This window comes from Phyllobates terribilis, unplaced genomic scaffold, assembly GCF_046119375.1.
Source record: "Phyllobates terribilis strain yellow unplaced genomic scaffold, ASM4611937v1 Scaffold_2__4_contigs__length_985480577, whole genome shotgun sequence".
Classification (NCBI taxonomy): domain Eukaryota; kingdom Metazoa; phylum Chordata; class Amphibia; order Anura; family Dendrobatidae; genus Phyllobates; species Phyllobates terribilis.
The window spans coordinates 371,300,669-371,319,026 of record NW_027362762.1 but is presented as its reverse complement, the minus strand read 5'-3'; the positions used below and the strand labels follow the sequence as shown (position 1 = coordinate 371,319,026).

The 18,358-nt window shown below is 40.5% G+C and overlaps 1 protein-coding gene across 6 annotated transcripts in view; it reads left to right on the top strand.

Annotated features, from left to right (window-relative positions):
* GK (glycerol kinase) overlaps positions 1-18,358 on the top strand; it is a 71,342-nt gene that overhangs the window by 32,117 nt on the left and 20,867 nt on the right. For 5 of the 6 annotated variants that reach the window (XM_073664739.1, XM_073664734.1, XM_073664733.1 and 2 more), the window contains exons 9-17: positions 1,850-1,867; positions 2,653-2,688; positions 5,601-5,668; positions 14,371-14,413; positions 14,554-14,634; positions 14,711-14,789; positions 14,893-14,989; positions 15,347-15,431; positions 16,793-16,913. In XM_073664739.1, the coding sequence (XP_073520840.1) occupies positions 1,850-1,867; positions 2,653-2,688; positions 5,601-5,668; positions 14,371-14,413; positions 14,554-14,634; positions 14,711-14,789; positions 14,893-14,989; positions 15,347-15,431; positions 16,793-16,913 (628 nt within the window). The remainder of the gene's footprint in view (positions 1-1,849; positions 1,868-2,652; positions 2,689-5,600; positions 5,669-14,370; positions 14,414-14,553; positions 14,635-14,710; positions 14,790-14,892; positions 14,990-15,346; positions 15,432-16,792; positions 16,914-18,358) is intronic. The other variant, XM_073664737.1, reaches the window with a different exon arrangement.

The following is an 18,358-nucleotide window of genomic DNA, read 5'->3' as shown; positions in this document are numbered from 1 at the left end:
TGTTCCTAAGAATACTAGTATCCTGATAATCGGGCAATGTAAACAGGCCGACTTCCGACAAATGAGAAAAATGCCAATTTGTGGGGTGAAATATTTTTAAAGCAGGCTTGAAAATCATTGTTCTAGGCAGCACTTTCTCCTGAGTAAACAGAACTTGTGCTGCTGAGAACAATGACTGTCTATGGGCACTGATCACTCTGTGCATGGGAAGTGCAGCCCCCCTGTCTTAACAGGCTATTAAATAACTGCGTCCTATGTAGCTGATCAGCTTTTGTTTAATGGCCACCATGGGACAGTCTAAACAAGGCCTTGGCTAATAAAAAGGAACCCAAGGATTCATTGAGACACGGAAAGTGGTGCAATTTGTTGCACGCTAACCACTGATGCGGCGCCCTGTCCATGGAGATTGTGCAGATAAAAGTGAATGCAGCCGACTGTATTGTGCTTGCACTGCCATCACTGTATAGGTGTCTATATCTCCAAGTCATTGCTATTGTTCAAGGGACTTAACTAGAATAATGAACAGCTAAGTTTTCCTAACTCTTATGCCAGTTAATTCACTCACTGAGCCAATTCTTAGTAGACCGACAATAAATCCTGTTGAATTTCCCATCACGTGCCTTTAGTAGGTAAGAAAGAATTGGTGAGTTCTATAAAGCTTAATGTTTCCTTTGGCACAAACCAGAGATTTGTATGCAACATATTATTGTAAGTGCACTGCCATTTGCTCGAATAGACCTTTGCTTAGAATGTGGTTTCTGGTTTCCATTAAGCGGTAACCGAGAGCCTATTATAATAATATTCTTTAGTTATATAATGCTATGTATACCGCAGCATTGTACAATTCAGAGGGTCCATGTACAGGAAACCAGACAATGCATAATAAGCGAATACCAATTCAAGCAAGCCAGGCAGTAGATGTGTATGTACAGCTATGGGGGTAATGGTGACGAATGAAGGGATCATGTTCTGTGGAATCATGTAGGAGAGAAGAGTTACATTTATGAATGTGATGGGCCTAGAACTGCTTAAGATTGTGTTTTTTAGGGCTTGCTTAAAACAGCGTTCTTTGCGATTTACACCATTTTCACACATCCGTGTTTAGAGCGGCGGGTTTCCTGATCCCAACTTAACAGCCTCGTAGGCTTATATATGCGCCTGTCTGGTTTAGGTCCGGAAACCCACGTCCGGGATGTGCATCATGGTCCATATTGGGACCATGAACATGGATGAGTGAATCCAGCTTTAATATGATTGTCCAGGGCAGCGCATTCCAGAAAACTGGTGCAGCATGAGAACAGTCTTGAAAATGGGAGTGGGAGCTTTGGATTGTGAACGAAGATACTTTTTGGATTGTAGAGCATGGCAGGATATAGGGCGATGCAGCACTGTGGAGAGCTCAGTGGGTGAGAGTAATAAATTAAGTGCTAAACTAAATAGGCATTCAGTGCAGGGACTGGTAGAGGGTAGAGGCAGTTGGAGAGAAAGATGAGCTTGTATCTATGATAAATTGGAAGATAATTTAGATGAATTAAATGGGAAGCATGTCTGCTCCTACTCCGAACCATCAGATGCCAAAGCCTTACCTACAGTATAAAATTACATGGCGTGGTACAAGTAGGGCTACACTTGAGATTGTTGCGTGTGCCGTGAAGAGAACTATATTTGCCTAAACTGTAGAGTCCTTGCCCTAACTATGACTGTATATGCTCAACAAAGTTAAATCCTCCATATAGCATCAGCAGGTATATTCGATAGAATGTGTTCGGAAGGGAGCTGTTGTTGGAGAAAGTGTATTATACTTTTGTTGTGAACTGTGTCTATGCTCTTGTTTTTTTGCCTACCATAGAAAATCTGTCCTAGCCTGGTGAGTAAAGGCTTTTGCTGGTCAGTTCACCGGTCATGTCACAAGCTCTTGAAGCACAAATCATGCAGTTTTCAGTTTATACAGAGTTTTACATGTTCAGTAGCATTGGCTTTATGAATGATTCACTGTTTGTCGTAATTATTATTTTTTTTTGTAAGCCATGGCATGCTTTAGTAGATACTCAAGGGCTGAAATTGTAGATGATTGCATAAACTACAATTCTTGAACACATGATTTTGGAATAGCTAACCTTCCAAGCAGAAGCTGTCAGATCTTCTATCCGATGGTCAGAAATTGCAATTCAATCTCGGCAACCATCCAGAATTGGTTCGCTATTGTTCAATGGCCTATTTGCTGCTCTATGATATAAGAATTTGCAGGGCGGCAAATGTTCTTGAAGTTGTAATATTGGGTAAAAATTAAAATCCCAGCAATAAAATGTATTTAAAAAATCTACAATATTCAAGTCAGAGAACCACCATGAGTATCCAACCAGTGCCCTTTGCTAGAGAACTGGAAATGTGCATAGTTATTTATTTTAGCCCACCACAATTTTGTATTGTCACATTTTTTTTGTCACCTACAAGGGCACTTTATTCTCATTTATCTGTTGCTGGTGGCCACAATTCTTTTATTTTTCTGCTTCATGCTTGAATGCCGCTCACAGGATAGTGGAGCTGATCACAAAGCTAAACCATGGCAGTGCAAGCCAGTACGTTACAAATGCACCTTCTGCTCTCCATACTCTTTACCTTTTAACCTTTTATTTTGCATTGTATTTGCAGAAGTCTGGAGCTCTGACTGGAGTGCCAATATCAGGGGTAAGCGCATTGTACATGTATGCTGTATATAAATCCACAAGGCTCTGCTCACATGTCCAGTTGTCATCCGTTTGTGACTGATCCAGTGTTTAAAAAAAACAAAACCAAAACTAGATTAGTTATGAAGAGATGCATAAGTAAAACCATTCATAATGATTTGTTTCCCATTGACTTCTATGTTTTGTTTGTTTGTTTTTTTAATCTAGTTGCTTTTTAGCTTTTTTTTGGCTGAACAAAAAATTTGCACAATTTTTTGATCCTGGTGGAAAGGAGGATGGTGAAGACATTTTACAGCACAATGTAATGTTCCAGTATGGATCCTGTACTGGAACATTATATTTTTCATTTTTATCATCCCAAAACAGGAAATAACTATTGGACATGTGAACAGAGCCTTAGCTGTGGTCACACCAGTATGTTCAGTTATAAAGACCGTTTGTACTAGTGGTTGAACCCTGTGGTTCTTTGGAAAATTATTGTGTTCCTTGAAAGTTGTAAGACTTAATAGGAGCGTGTTAGATTATTCTTGTTGCCCAAAAGACTGCATGGATCGCGGACAGGTTCCTTAATTTCGGGTATACACAAGTTTTTCTCACTAAATTAGAATATTATCAAAACGTTAATTTATTTCAGTTCTTCAATACAAAAAGTGAAACTCTATATATGAGTCATTACAAACAGAGTGATCTATTTCAAGTGTTTATTTCTGTTAATGTTGATGATTATGGATTACAGTCAATGAAAACACAAAAGTCATTATCTCTGTAAATTAGAATAATTAACAAAAAACACCTGCTAAGGCTTCCGATTTGTTTAAAAAGGTCCCTTAGTCTGTTTCAGTAGCCTCCACAATCATCGGGAAGACTGCTGACTTGACAGATGTCCAGAAGGCAGTCATTGACACACTCCACAAGGAGGGTAAGCCACAAAAGCTCATTGCTAAAGAAGCTGTCTGTTCACAGAGTGCTGTATCCAAGCATATTAATGGAAAGTTGAGTGGAAGGAAAAAGTGTGATAGAAAAAAGTGCACAAGCAACTGGGATAACCGCAACCTTGAAAGGATTGTTAAGGAAAGGCCATTCAAAAATTTGGGGAAGATTCACAAGGAGTGGACTGCTGCTGGAGTCATTGCTTCAAGAGCCACCACACACAGACGTATCCAGGACATGGGGTACAAGTGTCGCATTCCTTGTGTCAAGCCATTCATGACCAATAGACAACGCCAGAAGCATCTTACCTGGACCAAGGAGAAAGACCTGGACTGATGCTCAGTGGCCCAAGGTGTTTTCAGTTGAAAGTAAATTTTGCAGTTCGTCCCAGAGTCTGGAGGAAGAGTAGAGGGGAACACAATCCAAGCTGCTTGAGGTCTAGTGTGAAGTTTCCACAATCAGTGATGGCTTGGGGAGTCATGTCATCTGCTTGTGTAGGTCCACTGTGTTTTATCAAGACCAAAATCAGCGCAGCCGTCTACCAGGAAAGTTTAGAGCACTTTATACTTCCCTCTGCCGACAAGCTTTTTGGAGATGGAAATTTCATTCTCCAGGAGGACTTGGCACCTCTCCACACTGCCAAAAGTACCAATACCTGGTTTAAAAACAACAGTATCACTGTGCTTGATTGGCCAGCAAACTCGCCTGACCTTAACCCCATAGAGAATCTATGGAGTATTGTCAAGAGGAGGATGAGAGACACCAGACCCAACAATGCAGACGAGCTGAAGGCTGCTATCAAAGCAACCTGGGCTTCCATAACACCTCAGCAGTGCCACAGGCTGATTGCCTCCATGCCACGCCGCATTGATGCAAAAGGAGCCTCAACCAAGTATTGAGTGCATTTACTGAACATACATTTCAGTAGGCCAACATTTTGGATTTTAAAATCATTTTTCAAGTTGTTGTTATAAAGTATTCTAATTTACTGAGATAATGACATTTGTGTTTTCATTGGCTGTAAGCCATAATCGTCAACATAATAATCTTTATATAGCGCCAACATATTCCGCAGTGCTTTACAATTCAGTGGTTCATATACAGCAGTCATAAGTAACATAGCTAAAGATAATACAATAATTAAAGCAAAAATAATAACAACCTTGCTCGTAAGAGCTTACAATCTACAATACATGGGGGTGACACAAAGTACAGGGGCTTATTTACAATGATGGTCCAGCCGTCTCTGCATGAGCTCGTCACCAGCCAGTATTTGTAGTGCTTTTGGGTTCGGCGGCGTTTGGTGGAGACTTATGTTTGGAGAAATAATGAATGGGCTATAAAATTATAAAAGGACTTCGATTAGGGAAAGTAATAGGCCAACATTAACAGAAATAAACACTTGAAATAGATCACTCTGTTTGTAATGACTCTATATAATATGAGTTTCACTTTTTGAATTAAGAACTGACATAAATTAACTTTTTTATGATATTCTAATTTAGTGAGAAGCACTTGTATGTTTTACTCTGAAAATCCGCAGAATAAACAGGAGCCAGAAATGGGGAGGTCTGCAATCCCTAGACTGATATGTGTCTCCCTACTTGTGGGATAAGTTGTAGATGGTCCCTAGAATAGATAAGGGTTCTCTCTTGTAAGCGGGTTTGGTATTTCTTGTTTTATACAGTTATATTTTTTTTGATTAGAGAACTTTTCATACTGAACACGATCAGCTGCTGTTAGCTGAAGTTGCTGCTTTTTTATATGTGGTATAGATGTGGTATGGAATTACATAATTTGGTCGGCATACTCTGGAACAGACTCTCGCGGAAGCCTTGTGCACAAGTGGCATAAGAGGGAGACTATGGCATTTTCTGGGTTTAGTGTGTTTTACGCTGTCCTCTCTAGTTCTAGTTATAAAGAATGTAACAATGGCTGGGACATTGAAAACATTACAAATAAACCTTTTTCTTTTCTGCACAGTGTTTGGGTGACCAATCGGCTGCATTAGTTGGACAGATGTGTTTTCAAGATGGACAAGCAAAAAATACGTAAGTGACGGTTATAACAGTATTATATATTCATATGTACGGTACAAGTACAGTGGATAAATATAAAATCAGACCTACTGTGCTTAGCTGGAAATAGGAGTGGGCAAATGGTGAGGTAACTGAGCAACACTACATATGCACTAATGTCCATGTAAAGGTGGGTGACAAGTACTGTAATATGCTATTAATGACACTTGGCGGCTCAGTTGTCAGTGGCTCTGTCTGAGCTTATGTCTGATGCCCTGAAAAATGTGGTTCGGGTGTATCCGCTGAGAGGGCAATTACGTTTTTAAAGAGATTGTCCACTACTTTTTCACTGATTACTTATCCTTGGGATAGGTCATCAATGTCTGATCGACTGGGGTCTGAGACCCGGCACCCCCGCCGATCAGCTGTTATTGGCGTTGGTAGCCACCGGCTGGAAGCACTGATCTTTCGGAGCTGGCCGTCTTCTAATAGTGGCCGAGGATTGGTACCGCACATCCGCTGCCTATTCAAATCAATAGGAGGCGGATGTGTAGTACCCTGCGGCGGCCACTATAAGAAGACTAAGCAGCTCCGCAAGTTATTATTTCCAGCCGACGCTGATAACAGCTGATCCGCGGCGGTATAGGGTGTCTGAACCCGACCGATCAGACATTGATGACCTATCTTAAGGATAAGTCACCAATAAAAAAAAAAGTAGTGGACAACATCTTTTAACCCCTTTACGACCTTGGACGTATCCATACGTCCAGGTCGCCTGGTACTTGACGACCTTGGAGGTATGTATACGTACAGGCGACTTTGCGCTCACAGAGGCTGTTTTTCGATCGCTGTCAGGTGTCAGCTGATTCTGACAGCTGACACCCAGCACTCAGTGCTAGGAGCAGTGCCGCACTGCTCTCGACACTTATGCCCCCTAAATGCTGCGATCGAAATTGATTGCTGCATTTAGAGAGCAGGCAGAGGGAGGAGGCTGATCGTTGCCATGGTGACCTGACGACATCTGGGTCACCAGCGCTAGTAAACTTGCTAGATCATGCTCAGTGCAGCACTGACAGTTTGTAATGCTATTCTTTATAAGCGATAAGCCTGCAAAAAGTTAAATTCCCATTCCAAAAAATAATAAAAAAGGTGTGTGTGTGTGTGTGTGTGTGTGTGTGTGTGTGTGTGGGGGGGTAGATAGATCCCATACATAAATATTTTCATTTAAAAAAAAAAAAAAGAAACAGTAAAAAGTACACATTTGTTTCACCGCGTCCGGAACGTCTCGACCTATAAGGCTAACTACCCACGATGCAGAAATGCTGCAGATTTTTTCCGCATCTCCCTGGCAGGAAAAACGCATGCGGATTTTAAATGCGTTTTTCTTGCCAGGTAGAAGCGTTTGTCAAGCGTTTTTGCATGCATTTCCGCATGTGGGTCATCAAGCGCTTTTCCAGGCGATTTTAGCATCACTTGGAAAGTGCTTGACAACTTGGTCACACGATATAAATCCGCACAACCGGCATGGATTTATATACTAGTGTTAACTTGGTGACACTATATAAATTCGACATCAGCGGTCGCGTGACCTGTCACATGACTAAAGGACGTCATGAAAAAAGGTCCTTTTAGACCACCGCGAGCCGCCAGGACGCATCGCTGAGGAGACCGGGGGCCATCGGAAGGTAAGTATAATGTTTATTTTTTATTTTAAATTCTTTTTTTTTTTTTTTTTTTTTTTTTACAGGTACTATGGTACCCGGGTCTGGATGAGAGTCTCCTCTTCTCCAGACCCGGTTACCATCCGCAGATTGAATCGGTTAATATCCGCATGTGCACATGTAGTCATGCGGATTTTAAGCGATTCAATGCAAGTCAATGGCAGCAATTACGCTGCGTGTCCGCAAAAGTAATGAACTTGCTGCATATTTTTCCATGGGGCACGTATTACCAAGCGTTTAAGCGTTTTCGCGGCAGAAAATCCACTGCAAAAACGCTTGAAAAACGCATAGTGTGCACGCAGCCTAAAACTGTCCCACTAGTTAAACCTTTTAGTGACTACCGTAAAAAAAAAAAAGGGGCAAAAAACGATTCTTTATCATCATACCGCCGAACAAAAAGTGGAATAAAACGCGATCAAAAAGACAAATGTAAATAAAAAAGAGTGCCACTGAAAAGGTCATCTTGTCCTGCAAAAAACAAGCCGTATACAGCTACATCAGCGGAAAAATAAAAGTTATCGCTCTTAGAATAAAGCGATGCAAAAATAATAATTTTTTTTCTATAGAATACTGTGTTTTTTGGACTATATCCCTATTCCTATTAATTAAAACTTCTCTGGTGGGGTAAAGTGGAGGGGTCATTATCACTAATTTTAATGTACTACGGTAAAATAGGGAGGTAATAAATCCATTGTTAATTTCTCTGCAGTGTTATACACACAACAAAGCTGTTACATGCACATGTAGACACACACAGCTCTGCTACATGCACATATAAACACACAGAGTTCTGCTGTATGCACATATAGACACATAGCTCTGCTGCATGCACATATATCAATACATACACACACACACACACACACACACACACACACACACACACACACACACACACACACACACACACACACACACACACACACACTATAACACACACACACACACAATAACACACACACACACACAATAACACACACACACACACAATAACACACACACACACACTATGCATTACCACATCCTGCAGTTCCTGATATAGACCTGTACAGAGGCTGTAGGAGTTGAGCATTTGCAGGACCTTCCACTTGATTAAGTCAAGCACCTTTCAAGTCATATGATCAGTCACATGATCTGAAAGGTAACTGGAATTACTAGTGCAGGAGGTCCTGCCGCTGTTCAGCTTCTGCAGCCTTCGTTCAGTCCCAGCAGCTTCATCTCCTGCTCTGTTCTGATCACATAGATTAGTACAGAGCAGGAGGAGAGACAGCAGCTCTCTGTGATTGGGAAGGACACTGTGTCGGCTGTCTCCTCCATCACATGAAGCCGCCTCCGGACTATAAAATGCACACACTTTTTAACAAGAGTTTTTCTTGTTAAAAAATGCGTCTTATAGTCTGAAAAATACGTTGGGTTTTATTGTGTAAAAGCACCAAAGCATTAAGAAATTACGTAAATGTGGTATCACTGTAATCATACTGACCCAAAGACATGAGCTGTCCTTTACCACACACGAAACTGCATTAAAAAAAAAAAATAAAAGTAAAAAAAATTCCTGAATTTGCTGGTTACTGTTCATTCTGTCTCCCAAAAATCGGAATAGAAAGCAAACAAAATATCAACTCGTGTGCCTGAAAATGTTACCAATACCAATGTCAACTCGTCCCGCAAAAACAAGCCCTCACATTACTCTGCCGCCAAAATATGGAAAAATTATAGCTCTTAAAATATGGTGACGCACAAACAAGCATCTTTTAGTGTGTGACAGCAGTCAAATGTAAAAACCCGATATAAATCTGGTATCTGACCGACCCAAAGAATTAAGTCTAATCACTTATACCGCATAAGGAACGGCATGAAAAATAAATAAAACCAATTCTTCAGCTGCTGTTTATTTGTTCATTCTGCCTCCCAAAGATCGTAGTATGGCTCCGTGTACATTTAACCGGCGCTGCGCACTTACACTGGGATTTCCGTTTAAATCTCTGAAATACGTGATTCAGACGGAACCCACGAAGGAAGATTCCCTATAACAAGGCAGATGGGGACACTGTGGATGCTGTTTGGCCTGTGAGCCTGCGGTGTCCTTCTTTTCAGGCTTGCATAAAAGCACGGTCTACCACAGTTTTGTGCACTTCTGAAAAGAAGGACACTGCTGAACAGAGGCAGATGGAGTCCAGAGTAACTCTGCTGCCTCATTATAGTGAATAAATCCCTCAGGGGTTTCAGCTGAGATTTAGATGGAAACTCCGATATAAGTGCTCAGCGTTGAGTGCCGGATAAATGTGATCCAAAATGTCATGTAAAATGTTCCTAACAAAAGCTTCAAATCAATCCACAAAAAAAGCCCACCTCAGGTCCGTCAGGTCTGTCAGTGGAAATATAGGGGGCTTTCGCGTTACTGGTAGCACAAAGGCTCTGGAAAAGCGCTATGGCTCCTCACCCCCCAAAAGAAATGCAGCAAATACAGCGTTCCCAAATCCAAATGCCCCCCTCCCTTCTGAGCCCCAGTGTGCCTAAACCGCAGATAGCGTCCACATGTTTGGCATTTCTGTAGCGATGACGGCCCGCCTAATTTACGGATGCATGTCTCCGGAAGCACTGGTCACTATAACAGCAGTCTGCAATTTTCACTCAGGAACATCCACTGCTGCTGGTTTCTGAAAAACGCCCATGGAGTCAAAATTGTCACTACACCTGTAGATAAATTCCAAAAGGGGTATAATATGCAAAATGGGGTCACTTGAGGGGGGATTCTACTCTTCTAGCACTTAAGGGCTCTGTATATGGAGTCTGCAAACTATTCTAGAAAAATCTGTGCTCCAGGAGGCAAATGGTGCTCCGTCCCTCCCGAGTCTCGCCGTCTTCTCGCCTCAAAAGTAGTTTTCAACCACATATAGGGTATCAGCGTACTCAGGAGAAATTTCACCATACAATTTGTTGTGCAATTTCTCCTGTTACTCTTGTGAAATTGCAAACTTTGGAGCTAAAAAACATTTTTGTGGGAAATTTTTTTATTTTATTTTCACAGCTAAACATTATAAACTTTTGTGAAGCACCTTGGGGGGGGGGGGGGGGTTCAGGTTGCTCACCACACATCTAAATAGGTTCCCAGGGGGGTTTCAATTGTTTAGGCACATCATGGGCTCTTCAAACTTGACATGGCATCCGCTAATTATTCCAGCAAATTTTACATTCAAAAACTCAAATGTCGCTCCTTCTGAGCCCTCCATGCACCCAAACACCACATATGGGGTATTGGTGTGCACAGGAGAAATTGCATAACAAATGTTGGGGTCCATTTTCTCCTGTTACCCTTGTGAAAGTAAAAGAAAATTGGGTCTAAATGAAAATTTATGTGAAAAAAAAGTTAAATGTTTATTTTTTCTTTCCACATTCTATTAATTCCTGTGAAGCACCTGAAGGGTTAATAAACTTGTTTAATGTGGTTTTGAGCAGCTTGAGGGGTGCAGTTTTTAGAATGGTGTCACTTTTGGGTATTTTCCGTTATATAGACCCCTCAAAGTCACTTCAGATTTCAACTTTTAACCCTTATAACTTCCTAACAAAAGAAAAATTATATTTCAAAAATTGTGCTGATGTAAAGTAGACATGTGGGAAATGTTATTTATGAATGATTTTGTGTGACATAACTCTGATTTAAGGGCATAAAATGAAAAGTTTTTTTCACAAAGGAAGGCTAGTCATATCGAAGAAATTTTACCACGATCATGAAGTACAATATGTCTCAAAAAAACAGTCTCTGAACCAGTGGGATCAGTTGAAGCGTTCCAGAGCTATTACCTTATAAAGTGACAGTGGTCAGAATTGTAAAATTTGGCCTGGTCATGAAGGTGAACACAGGCTTGGGGGGGGGGGGGGCGAAGGGATTAATGAAGAAAATGAAAAACTTTGTTGGACATTGTTTTCTGCAGCATCTGCTTGTTTGAGGCAGGCACCAAAACGCAGTCGACCACATTTTGGTGCCCTTCTCAAATAGGCAGATACTGCCAACAATTATGTCTGTATCATTACAGTCCGTGGCCTCTTCGGTGGATACGGCCAAATTCCATTTTTCAGGGCTCTGGATATAAGCCTCGATGGAGCCACTAGTGTGGCTAAATCGTGATGTAAACATTGCATTCACTAGCAGTTAAGAGGAACCGATTTAGATCACCGAAACACTTTAAACAAGATGAGATCTAGTCCTTATTTTTATGATTTTTGAGTAATTATCATGGTCTCTCTGATGTTGCAGTCAGTGGATCAGCTCTGAGAATGGAGTACTAGAGTTAAAATTCCACTTATTGCCAGCAGATGGCAGAGCTTGCCTACACAAACTTGGCATGCATTCATCAGCTCAGTCTCGGCTACCTACATTTCAGACACAGTAATTTGACGTTTTATGCGAATTTGACGTTTCAATACTTGTGTTTGTTATAAGACAAGTTGTACATATCACAAAAATGAAATTTAGCACAGTGAAAGGAAAATAATGGTTGAATCCCTGTGGAGAACTTCTATTTCTATTTTATTTTTAGAATGCAAATTTGTAATATTATATGTAAAGCCTCTGGATGTAGAGAAGAAATACCCAATTCAAGCTTGCTGCGATAAAGTTAATGGGGTTTTATTGTTTATGGGAATAAGAAAGTAATTGAACTTTCTATTACACTTTGTATTTCAATTCCCCACCATGAAAATCTCTTACTTGCTTTTAAAAACTTTTATCACCGCTGTTTAACCCCTTTCGCCATGTCCTTAGATGGTGGGTTGCTATACTGACAAGAGGACTAACAAGGCCTGTCATCTTTGTACCACTGCTAGGCCGTGCCGCTAGCATTGTACGAACAGACATAATGCACTGCACTACATATGTATTGATGTGTATATCAGTGGTCACATCTCCTAGTGGGGCTTCAAAGTACATGCAGTTGATATTGCTACATAAATAGCAACTTGAACTAGTAAATGATCACATTATTTAACTCCCATAAAACAGCATACATTGAAACATCAATGATAGAAGTGCAGTCTTTGTTCAGCCCGTTTCCAAAGCTGCAGAATCCATAGATCATATTATTATATGTACCCCCAAAACTCATATAGCACAAAAAAAAATTATGCCTCTAAGAATGTTGCAACATACAAACAAGAATTCTTTGAATGTGTTTTTATGCAAAGTAGTAGAAATGTAAAAAAAGAACCCTCCAAACACATGTACAGAATTGGTTTTGTCAAAATTATTTTTGAGTTTTTAATGTTGTAAAGAATTGTGCAATTGGAGTCCGTCTGTCCTTCCTCCACCAAGGGAATCAATAAGTTATACATAATCCAAAATGGTGGCATTAAAAGATACAACTCCTCTTGGAAAAAATTCAAGCTTTCATATAGCTACATTGATGAAAAAATAAAACGTTAATCAAAAGTTGTAATGTCACAATGAAAAAAGACACAAAAAAAATGTTTTGTTCTTAAAGGGAATGTGTCATCCCCTGGGTGATATCAGACCTCTACTATGGCCATACAGGGTATAGAAAAGTAAATCTATACTTACCTGTATGGCCCATAGCATCGGTCTGATTGCAGAGAAAAGCACTTTACTCAATTCTTTTTTTCCACAGGCTTGACATCCGGGGGACGCAAAGCAATCCCCGCCTCTCTGCTTAATTATCATATTCCCCCTCCCCTGCACGTCACAGGTCCCTGTGACGTGCACTGTGCTCTCTGACTTCCGGGCATGCGCAAAGTGCCGCTCACGTAGAGCGCGCTTTGCTTCATCCCTGCCCCGTCTACCTATGCTCTCCGCCACAGGTTTCTATTGCGCAGGCGCCCGAAAGTGACAGTGACCCCCGGCACCTGCGCAATCAAAACCTGCGGCGCAGTGTACGGAGAGACGGGGCCGGTATGAAGCGAAGCGCTATCTATGTGAGCGGCGCTTTGTGCATGCCCGGAAGTCAGGGAGCACAGGGCCTGTCATAGCGCCTGTGACGTACAGGGGAGGGGGGGATATGATAATTAAGCAGAGAGGTGGGGATTTAGGGGAATAATAAGCAGATAGGCGGGGATTGCTTGGCGTCCCCCAGACGCCAAGCCTGTGGAAAAAAGAACTGACTAAAGTGCTTTTCTCTGCAATCAGACCTCTACTATGGGCCATACTGGTATGTATAGATTTTCTTTTCTATACCCTGTATGGCCATAGTAGAGGTCTGATATCTCCCGGGAAAGGTAGTGACAAATTCCCTTTAAGAGATGAAAGGTTATGAACACCTTGTTGGGCTCAATGTGTTTTTTTTTTTGTCTACTTCCTAAATGCAATATTAAATAGCTGTCTAAATAGCCTTAAAGGGTACTTGGACCACCCCTTCTCAATCTACATGTTTGCACCAGCAAAATAACACTTGTACTCCTCTTCCATGCCGGCGCCGTTCCAGCGATGTCGGCACTTGCTTTTCCGGGGCTCACGTGACATTATGTCACATGAGCCCTTTGCGCAATCAACGCTGGCTTCAATACACATAGCATTGTGGGTTATAGATAATTTAGTGACAAAATATATAATTGGTGGAGAAAGGTTGAACTTGATGGATCTATGTCTTTTTTTTCAACCTATGTAACTGTGATAAGCCGCCTGCACCCTTCTTGGACTAGTCAGATGACATAGTTTTCCGGCTGGATGTTCATGGTAGGTTTTCTCAGAGATTCTGCAGTGTTTCAGAGGAAAACGAACTTTGCTGCTAGTGCACAGCCAGTGTTGATTCATACTGCCCTTGGTTTGGGAAACATGAAATTGATGATAGGTTTCCCTTTAAGCGTGAGCCTCTTCATTATAGTTCCACAGGATAGATGCTAAATGTTACATGTGCCCTGACAATCCATGCAACTCCATAAGAGATTTGTAACAATAGACCTAATTTGAGTAAGCCATGTGATGATTAGTTTTATTGCAGTATTGCACCTATTTAACTTTTGATATGTTTTGTTAATAATAATTTGTTATTACTTTTTTTTCAGCTACGGTACTGGTTGTTTTTTGCTGTGTAATACTGGCCCAAAGGTAAGCGATCGGGATAAATCTAAAAGTCAGAAGTTTCCACATTCTGTTCCTAATTGTCATATTTTGTTTAGTAATATTTTGCGTTTCTGCATGGTATCGTTCCCTGTTTTTCTGTATTTGTCTTTCTTTTTATCTTCTAGCCTGTTGTATCCGATCATGGGCTGTTGACCACAGTGGCTTACCAGCTTGGAAGGGATAAACCTGCCTGTTATGCACTTGAAGTAAGTTTTGTTGGCTTCTTATATTTTCTACATAAACTTTTTGACTTTTTGTAAGACTTGCTTTATTGTAATTTAGGGGTCAGTTGCAATTGCTGGAGCAGTTGTGCGCTGGTTACGAGATAACCTTGGCATTGTTAAAACCACTGAAGAAGTAGGTATGTATCTTTTAGTATGTATCCCTTTATTACCACTGCCTTATTTATAGTGGATTAATTTTGACTTGCTTGTTTTTGTGTGTTTTTTTTTTTTTTTCCCAAGAAAAACTTGCTGCTGAAGCTGGAACATCTTATGGCTGCTACTTTGTTCCCGCATTTTCAGGCCTTTATGCACCATATTGGGAGCCCAGTGCCAGAGGGTATGGCAGCATGTAATGAATGTATACGTATTGTCGCTCATTACTCTACACACGAAAAACATGTAAATAAATTACACCATTAAAAAATAATATAAATATTCATTCTAACCAGACCCCCATCCACTAGTGAATAATTACTGACCTATGCTATCAATCGGTCATGTGTAAGAGGGAAAACGTTTTTTGGAGCATATCAGTCATACTAAACTAGGAGCTACTAAAGCACTTTGAATGTGGCTCTGAAGTATCAGTGAAGTATCAGAGGTTCCTTTTAATTAATCCCTTAGGTATCACTTTTACTAATTTAGGAGTAAGTGCATGCATTCCCTGACTATTTTCTCTTGTTTGGTTTTCTAGAATCATCTGTGGTCTGACTCAGTTTACAAATAAAAACCACATTGCATTTGCTGCTCTTGAAGCCGTCTGTTTCCAGACCAGAGAGGTACGTGCTGAAAGTGTCTTTAGGGCTCATTCAGACATCAGTATTTTCCACATGAGAAAAATAAACCTGTTAGTCTGATCACAGTATGATCAGAGTGTCATCAGTTTTTCTCGTACACAGAGCAAAAAAAAAGTTTCCTCATTCTTTTTCTTTTTGACAATCCGTTAAAATCGGACCACAGTGTGATGTCACCCGACTGCAGTCCGATTCTTTTTTCACCGACGCATAGACTTGCATTGCTGTTTTTGATCCGACCCTTGGATCAAAATCTGTTAGGTCTCCAATATTTTCCGCAGACCACTTGGTCCAGTGAAAAAATCAGACAATTGCATAACCCCAAAGAATATCATAGATACGAGTGCTATGGACTCCAACTAGAAAATCCGACGTGTGAATGAGCCCTTACTGTGATGTTTATTGCAAGGCGTTCCCCGTTTTCGGGAGCTGGGCCAAGTCCATAAATAGTGTGGCGGGGTAGTTTTTTGGTACATTTATTCAGTGTATAACCCATAGAGCCCAGATTGTACATACGCCTCTACTAGACCCCACTTATCACCTGTAGCAGGGATCAGACATGTTGAAATGGAAGACCACCATACACATTAGATGGTTGTTACAGGTTAGAAGTACTGGCCGATTTTCCGATGTGTATGAACAGTTTATATATTGTCATATACATTAGACTGTGGTCTTGTCTATATTCTATCCATGGTGCTTTTAAAAAAAAAAAAAAAAAAAAAAAAAAAAAAGACTAGACTTGCTCTCTACTCCAGTGGCTTCTGTAGGTGTAAGTATTGATGTCATGGCCACCAGCGACCTGACCTCTCCAGCCATTGGTCAGGATGTCATCACCTCTGGTCTGATAGAGACCATCAGAGCAACAGCGCTGGAGCAGGGAGTGACTCCAAGGATATGAATACCTTCTTTTATTCTTTTTATTGCTCCCCACTGTCAAACTTTACAAATACACTAGAGAACCCCTTGAACATGATCTCTTATTAAATAATTATTTGTGTTCGTTTTAGTTATACTACCTGGTCTTTTAAGTACAGGGGCATCTAACCTATGACATATTATAGATAAGGATACCTGACAGTGTGTGTAAGGATTCTTTTAGAATTGTATAAGTGACAGCCGCCATAGTCAGATGTCCTGTGTTTTCATAAATGACCTTGTATTTCCCAGATGGATTTTGCTGTATACGCTGAGCGTTGAGCATAAGCTGCAGATGTATCTCTGCGAACACAAATCTGATTATTTCAGAAAGGAGGGTTTATTTCAGCTCAGGTGGGGGATCTGTGATGGGACAGTTGCTGGTGTCTAAGTCTCCACGTCCCTAATCTTATTTTTTTTCTCACCAGATTCTAGATGCAATGAACCAAGACTGTGGAATTCCTCTGAGCCAGCTGCAAGTTGATGGGGGCATGACAAACAATAAGATCCTCATGCAGTTACAGGCTGATATCCTATGCATCCCAGTGGGTGAGCAGTTCAGTGCCTGTGCTCTGTAGACATATCTATCCTATGCTCATTGCCGTCTTGTTCAATTACATTGTTAATCAGTGTGACTGAGTGGCAGCCGCAAAGTATCGTCAGGTTAGAATTTAAAGTGCAAACATTGCAATTTAGTTTCACTGTGTCGACACATCTACGTCTGAGCGGTTTTAATTTATGTTTTATTGGTCTGGTAAGCGTGTTAAGTGATAGGTCTTGGATACATTGCCATTTAGTTTTAGAAATACAGGGTATAGTGTATAGTCACTTTTAAAGGGCAACAGTTTTCAGAAAAGAATCAAATTAATGTGCATGTGTATATACACGCCTCAAAATTTAAATTGCAACACCAAGATTCAAGTGTCGTGGAATTGTGAAAATTACAAGATTAATAGATCTGGTAATGATATATTCAAATAATGAAAAAAAAAAAAGAAGAATCAAGTTTTTCAAAACGTCTCAATTTATTCATACACAGAAATACATGCACTTACAGTGGTATGAAAAAGTGTTCGCCTTTTTCCTAATTTCTTATTCTTTTGCATGTTTGTCATAATTAAATGTTTCAGATCACAAAACAAATTAAAATATTAGACAAAGATAACACAAGTAAAAAAAATGCAGTTTTTAAATGAAGGTCTTTATTATTAAGGGAAAAATAAATCCAAACCTACAGGGCCCTGTGTGAAAAAGTGATTTCCCCCCCCCCCCCAACCTTCCTTTAAAACATAAATTAACTGTGGTTTATCACATCTTTGGGAAACTGAGTTCTATTTCCTTGAACACACACAGGCCTGATTACTGCCACAACTGTTCTCAATCCAGAAATCATTAATAGTACCTGCCTGACAAAGTGAAGCAGACAAAAAGATCCTCAAAAGCTAGACATCATGCTGCAATTCAAAGAAATTCAGGAACAAATGAGAAACAAAGTATTTGAGATCTACCAGTCTGGAAAAGGTTATAAAGCCATTTCTAAAGCTTTGGGATGCCAGCGAACCACAGTGAGAGCCATTATCCACAAATGGCAAAAACATGGAATAATGGTGAACCTTCCCAGGAGTGGTTGGCCGACCAAAATTACCCCAAGAGTGCAGCGATGACTCATCCAGGAGGTCACAAAAGACACCAGAACAACATCCAAAGAACTACAGGCCTCACTTGCCTCCGTTAAGGTCAGTGTTCATGGCTCCACCATAAGAAATAGACTGGGCAAAAATGAAGAAAAATTGTAGGCAATCAGCTCACCTATTCACAGATGCAGGTGTGCACGGATCCAAGTTCCAAAGGGAATAGTTAACATAACAGAGGCCTTTGATCCAGCACTTCCAATAAAACGTATATTTTTATTCAGAAAATTTCATCCATAAAAAAATATATAATTCCATAAGAAATACACAAAAACATATGGAAAAGTGTGTCATCAGAGGAAA